The sequence below is a fragment of the Coregonus clupeaformis genome, chromosome 17, assembly GCF_020615455.1.
Source record: "Coregonus clupeaformis isolate EN_2021a chromosome 17, ASM2061545v1, whole genome shotgun sequence".
NCBI classification, from domain to species: domain Eukaryota; kingdom Metazoa; phylum Chordata; class Actinopteri; order Salmoniformes; family Salmonidae; genus Coregonus; species Coregonus clupeaformis.
In genome coordinates this window covers 42,830,791-42,837,769 of record NC_059208.1, presented here as the reverse complement: position 1 = coordinate 42,837,769, position 6,979 = coordinate 42,830,791, and the positions used below count along the sequence as shown (strand labels likewise).

Below are 6,979 nucleotides of genomic sequence, written 5' to 3'. Positions count from 1 at the left end.
AGAACGCGAAAACCTCTGTTCAGCAAACAACGTTTAAATTGGACATACGTCCAAAGTTATCAAAATACTAAAGTATATAGACAGTTTTAAACAATCGGCAGCGTTAGCATCATAGTTAGGCAGTGGATAAGAATTCAAGTGCACCAGATTCGAACCACTTTTGTGGAGGTATGACTTTCAATGTGGATTACAGGAACTATCCAGCTGTCTACGCCTTGATTGTGAAATGCTTTTTCCGAGTAGTGTATTTTGAATTCTTAATATTATGCACCTCTTAATCGGTGTAACGATAGTTTAGTTTGCATAGTCATCTTGGCAAAACTATTCGTTGTAATTTAGCTACCTAACAAGTGATTCACTTGTTGTCTGTCCACTGCTTTGTCCCTGTGCCATTTCACCGCACGAGCCTTGTGCTACACTAGCAAATTAGCAGCACTGTCAAGCATCCAGTAACGTTAGTTATTAACTAACTACATGCAATTTGGTTAGTTTTTCTTTAGAACAATGTGCATCATATTGGTGAATGCTCATAACGGCAAGGTAGTACCTACTATTCAACTACATGTAAAAGTCTGTTGATGCATATTGTTAATTTATGCATCTTTTCTGAGATGCTGCAGGGATGGGAACTTTGATGGGGGTGGGGGCCACAAACTCGGAACTCATGAGGGGCCACAGTGGCTCATACCCACACCCATACGTTCAGTCAGGGCTGGCTGTAGCCTTTTTGCGAGCAAAATATTTTAGCGGCCCGCTCTTGACCATGGACAAACGTTTTAGAGTTAATTTCCTGCAATTCTACCATTTTTGCCATGGGTCGGAGAGAAGGTTTTGCAATTTTATAACTTCCATGCAATTCTACTCATTTTCCATGGGGCGAAGAGAAACATTTGCAAGGTTACATCACATTTCCTGTAATTGTACACATTTTGCCGTAGGGTGCAGAGCAACTAACACAATTAATGGGGCACCCCGGTTGATAATTCAACCATGATTACTACAAGTTTAGATAGCTGGCTAGACTAACTTAACAATCTAAAACATTTTAGCTGACATGGGCTAATTGAGTGACTGACATAAGAGAAACTGCTGATGCACAACCACATTTAGAAATGACACCTGTGTACTCTTAACTCTCAACAGTAAGTTGAGATCCCGATTGAGTTCCTAAAATATATTTCTGGAAATGTATATACATTCATTTTTGGAAATTGATCTACGGGCCTACAACAGGGGGGCCGCGGGCCGCCAGATGCCCATCCCTGAGATAGGGCAATGGTAGGGCTGGGAATTGCCAGGGACCTCACGATACAGTATCACAATACTTAGGTGCCAATACGATATGTATTGCGATTTGATGTTCCAAACATATTGCTCACTATGTGTCTGCTGCAGAGAGCATGTGAAAATTAGTTTTGATCAGTGGTGAAATAAGTGCTGAAAATAGGCTCATTTTAAAAAGATGGAGAACAAGCTATAGGATAAAAAAAATACTGTACCAGAGTTTTGGCACAGGTACAGCCGACTAGCTCTAGCTAACACTACCTAGCAAAAGGTAGATTTACAAATCGATACTTGGAGTCAAAGTATCGATATAATATCGCCCAAAATAGTTACTGTATCAACCCTCCCTCCCCCATCACTAGGCAATAGGATGCTAAATTGCCATCAATCCATAGATTGTCATTTGTGTCAAATATGAAAGTCATAATTTATTATATGAGCAATATAAATTAGTTAACCATCTCTGGTGTAGACATGCTGAATGAGTCATATGGGCATGCTGTCTTACAAACATTCCCTCTTCTGTCTTTTCAGATTGAACCACCTCAAGCTGCCAGTTCTAGCGCCCATCCTTTTAGTGTAAATTTATGAATTAGTTAGCTTAGTCAACTGTACACATTAGTATTACAACTGATATTTAGGTGACATTACTCAGCAAATAACCGTGCAGGTTAGAGATTGTATACAACATATTTTTTACGTTTTACTGTTAAAACGAGTTTTAATGTTTACTCCGTTCAAATTCATTCAACACCACATACTAAGAACCAAGCTTTTACTAGCATTACAGACAGCTTTTTATCACATTCACTGACTTAAGTGCTATTTAAGCTCAATGTAAGAAAGTAGCTGTCACTGACTGTGGTGGGCATCGGTGAGTCGTGGCCATGCTGTCCGGAGTCCAGCCGTGTTTCCAGCTGCTGAGAATTGGCTCGTCCTCTACAGATTCGGCCCGGGACCTGTACACGTTCCGGCCGGCGCTGACCCACTCAGTGTTCCGGCTGGGCCGTGCGGAAGAGCTGTGTGATGTCACACTGGACTCGATGTCTGTGTCCCGGATCCATGCTGAGCTGCATGCTGAGAGGGAGGCGGAGGGAGCGGCTGAGGGGGGCTGGAAGGTGCAGATAAACGACCGGAGCAGCCATGGTGAGTTCCACACCATCCAACATGATTACAGTACATTGCTCTTAGAAGAATCACCATCGGAGACATACAACTGTGATGTAGTCTGATATGTCTCATTCTATCTTAATATTTATTTTGTTACATTTCTTTTAACATATTCTACAACTACACACACACTTATGTTTAGTTTCCTTAGGTGTCATTCAAATGTATTTTACTTTCATCTGCGCTTTCTCCTCCACCTTCCCATGCCAGGTACCTGGGTGAATGAGGTCCGTCTGCAGCCAGGTGTCCAATGGAAGCTCACAGATGGTGACACACTCACCTTCGGCGGCCAATCAGAGAGAGGGAGCCCAGAGTTCTACTTCCTCTTCCAGAAGGTTAGCGTGCGACCGTTGGACTTCGACGCCATCACCATCCCCAAGGCCGGCACCTTCTCCTCCGACCTGAAGAACCGGATCAGAACGAGCCTGGACCGCAAGGTGGTGGCCAACTTGGATCTCTCCACATTGTCCATCAATAGGGCGACTGTCATTCTGAATTCCATCGGAAGCCTGAGCAAGATGAATGGGACTCCTTGGACATTTAAAAGGAGTGACGGCAATATCACAGACACAAGCTCCACCTCCCTGCCCCTTACATCCTTGGTCCCGCCCGCCACCCCTCCTCCCTTTCCACCCACTACCTATGTGGCCTTATCCAAGTCACTCCCGCCCTCATCCAAGAGCAGGCGCAAGTCAGCCCACACTGTCCTTCTGGAGGATGACAGCTCGGACGAGGCCAGGAACCAGCGAGAAGTGAAGGACGGACCTAGAGGGACGAAGAGAAGGCGCCTCTATAAGTCTGAGTCTGAGGGTTTCCACGCTCATTTACCCAAAACGAACCAGGATGTACGACGCCAGTTCGAACTGAAACATGTGCCTGTGCCCAAACCGATCGCAAACTGTCACACCATCGTCGCTAACGGCAAACTCAACCATGTATCCTTCAACATCAATCAGAGGTGGGAGATCGACCCAAACAATCAAAGGACTGTCCCAAATATGAACGTCTCTGTGTTTCGCCAGCAGAAGGTTTTTTCGCCGCCATCCTCTGGGCGGGGAAGGCGACAGGCTCACAGCTCCCCAGTGTACTCCCCTATGGTGGTGGGAGGAGAGAGCTACACCCTGGCGTCCCCGTCCCTGAGGATCTGCAAAGAGGAGAGTGGGCGGGCAGGGCAGTTTGGCAGATTTCACATCACCTCTGGGTGAGAATGCCCTCGTGACAGCATCCAAACTACAGTGCTCTATCATGTACACTGCTCAAAAAAATAAAGGGAACACTAAAATAACACATCCTAGATCTGAATGAATGAAATAATCTTATTAAATACTTTTTTCTTTACATAGTTGAATGTGCTGACAACAAAATCACACAAAAATTATCAATGGAAATCAAATGTATCAACCCATGGAGGTCTGGATTTGGAGTCACCCTCAAAATTAAAGTGGAAAACCACACTACAGGCTGATCCAACTTTGATGTAATGTCCTTAAAACAAGTCAAAATTAGGCTCAGTAGTGTGTGTGGCCTCCACGTGCCTGTATGACCTCCCTACAACGCCTGGGCATGCTCCTGATGAGGTGGCGGATGGTCTCCTGAGGGATCTCCTCCCAGACTGGACTAAAGCATCCGCCAACTCCTGGACAGTCTGTGGTGCAACGTGGCATTGGTGGATGGAGCGAGACATGATGTCCAGCTCAATTGGATTCAGGTCTGGGGAACGGGCGGCCAGTCCATAGCATCAATGCCTTCCTCTTGCAGGAACTGCTGACACACTCCAGCCACATGAGGTCTAGCATTGTCTTGCATTAGGAGGAACCCAGGGCCAACCGCACCAGCATATGGTCTCACAAGGGGTCTGAGGATCTCATCTCGGTACCTAATGGCAGTCAGGCTACCTCTGGCGAGCACATGGAGGGCTGTGCGGCCCCCCCCAAAGAAATGCCACCCCACACCATGACTGACCCACCGCCAAACCGGTCATGCTGGAGGATGTTGCAGGCAGCAGAACGTTCTCCACGGTATCTCCAGACTCTGTCACGTGCTCTGTGAACCTGCTTTCATCTGTGAAGAGCACAGGGCGCCAGTGGCGATTTTGCCAATCTTGGTGTTCTCTGGCAAATGCCAAACGTCCTGCACGGTGTTGGGCTGTAAGCACAACCCCCACCTGTGGACGTCGGGCCCTCATACCACCCTCATGGAGTCTGTTTCTGACCGTTTGAGCAGACACATGCACATTTGTGGCCTGCTGGAGGTCATTTTGCAGGGCTCTGGTAGTGCTCCTCCTGCTCCTCCTTGCACAAAGGCGGAGATAGCAGTCCTGCTGCTGGGTTGTTGCCCTCCTACGGCCTCCTCCACGTCTCCTGATGTACTGGCCTGTCTCCTGGTAGCGCCTCCATGCTCTGGACACTACGCTGACAGACACAGCAAACCTTCTTGCCACAGCTCGCATTGATGTGCCATCCTGGATGAGCTGCACTACCTGAGCCACTTGTGTGGGTTGTAGACTCCGTCTCATGCTACCACTAGAGTGAAAGCACCGCCAGCATTCAAAAGTGACCAAAACATCAGCCAGGAAGCATAGGAACTGAGAAGTGGTCTGTGGTCACCACATGCAAAACCAGTCCTTTATTGGGGGTGTCTTGCTAATTGCCTATAATTTCCACCTGTTGTCTATGCCATTTTCACAACAGCATGTGACATGTATTGTCAATCAGTGTTGCTTCCTAAGTGGACAGTTTGATTTCACAGAAGTGTGATTGACTTGGAGTTACATTGTGTTGTTTAAGTGTTCCCTTTATTTTTTTGAGCAGTGTATTAGTATTTGTCGTACATTTTCCTTCTCTGTAAATAAATATGCTCCGTTCTCACTTCACATTCTCAAATATGTATTTTTGGTGAAATATAGTGAATGCATTGAAAGTCAAATGTGACACTCACACACCTCGTTCTCCTCCCTCCCTCTCCAGCAAGCGGCGGGGCAGACCAAGGAAGCACCCTCCTCCGCGGCCCTCCCTTCCCCCTCCGTCCTCTTCCTCATCTTCCTCCTCGTCCTCCTCAGAAGACGAAGTGGAGGGAGTGTCCCAGGGGGTGGAGCCGTGTGCCGCGCCTCGCTGCCGCCTGCCCCAGCAGGACACGGTGCAGTGGGTCCAGTGTGACGACTGCGACGCCTGGTACCACCTGGACTGCCTGCACTGCGAACGCAAGAACCTCCTGCTGGACCCCAACGCAGACTTCCACTGTGGCTGCCGCTGATACATCAGGAGTGGATCACAGCCCCCTACACTAGAGCACACTTAATGCCTTAATCATACCGCAATGAATTTGAGGCTTGTTTATGTGAGAGGGAAAAAAAGACCTTGATTGTTGTGTAATGTGGATTGTATGATGAAAATAGACGTTGTACAGTGTTCGTGGAGGTCTTTAGTTGTGACTGAGGCTCGTACGGACAGTAGGGCTGGTCTCATGTATGTAATAATTAGAGGCCTCCCTAAACTGACATTTTTCGAAGTGTTCATCCAAGCTCGCTCTAATGTTGAGCAATGATATGAGGAATACAGTGAAAGCTAGAACTTGGGTTAGCAGTAGTAACCCTGGGGACTGATATGAACTGTGTTGAACTATTTTTAGCTACAAAGGCTACTCTGGTGTCCAGTACAAGTCTCGAAACAAGTAGACATAGTGACAGACTGCAGGTTTTTAACTTAGTGTACGAAGTATTTCCATATTGCATTGTGAATAACCCTGCTGTTGATTGGGGCTAATGAAGGGGGTATTGAAGAATTCACCAAATTCATATCTGCAGTAACACAATATGCATTGCAATACTCTCATAATCACACAATACGAATAATCGAGCAAGGATATGCTTCGCTTGGTTCTATCCTGTTCAGTAAAGATGTTTACGCAAAAAAGATGAGCATGGGTTTTCTGCGTTCACACTCTTTCGTTTTATTCGAATTAACATAAGCTGTCTGACTTTGATTTATGTATCTAACAATGTCTGCATATCTGTCCATAACACAAATAGATTTAAGTCCAGCTGTAGAGCAGGGATGGCCAACCCTCCTCCTGATGAGCTACCCTCCTGCAGGGTTTTGTTCCAGCCCTACTATAACTCACCAGTTGCTCCTCAGGACCTTGATTGGCTGAACCAAGTGTGATATAGTACGGCTGGAGTAAAAGCCTGCTCTCCAGGAGGATGGATTGCTACACCTGATGTATGATCACAAAATATTTCACACTCTTCACTTTAATGATTATAAGATCAGCTCGCTATGTTTCTCTTCAAGGTTATCAGGGAAGAAATAAAAGGTATTTCAAATTGTATTGATGGGATATATCTTTTCAACCTGTAGTTCACAAGTCTGTTCTGTTCACCATGACTCTTATTGAAAAAGTATAACGCACACACCTATTGGCTATTGAATGACCAGGTGTATGGTTAAAAACTGCTAAATTGAAAAGAAACTCCAGCACTCTAGTGATTTCGATGCTGCACCGTCACAGATTTAATTGATCTTCTGTG

The 6,979-nt window shown here is 46.2% G+C and overlaps 1 protein-coding gene across 1 annotated transcript; it reads left to right on the top strand.

The window, feature by feature from the left end:
- Positions 1 to 6,780, top strand: LOC121585580 (transcription factor 19-like). Its single transcript, XM_041901902.2, has 4 exons — positions 1 to 168; positions 1,819 to 2,430; positions 2,665 to 3,655; positions 5,421 to 6,780. The coding sequence occupies exons 2-4, from the start codon at positions 2,172 to 2,174 to the stop codon at positions 5,704 to 5,706; spliced, it is 1,536 nt and encodes a 511-aa protein (XP_041757836.2). The 5' UTR covers positions 1 to 168; positions 1,819 to 2,171; the 3' UTR covers positions 5,707 to 6,780.
- Positions 6,781 to 6,979: the final 199 nt, after the last annotated feature.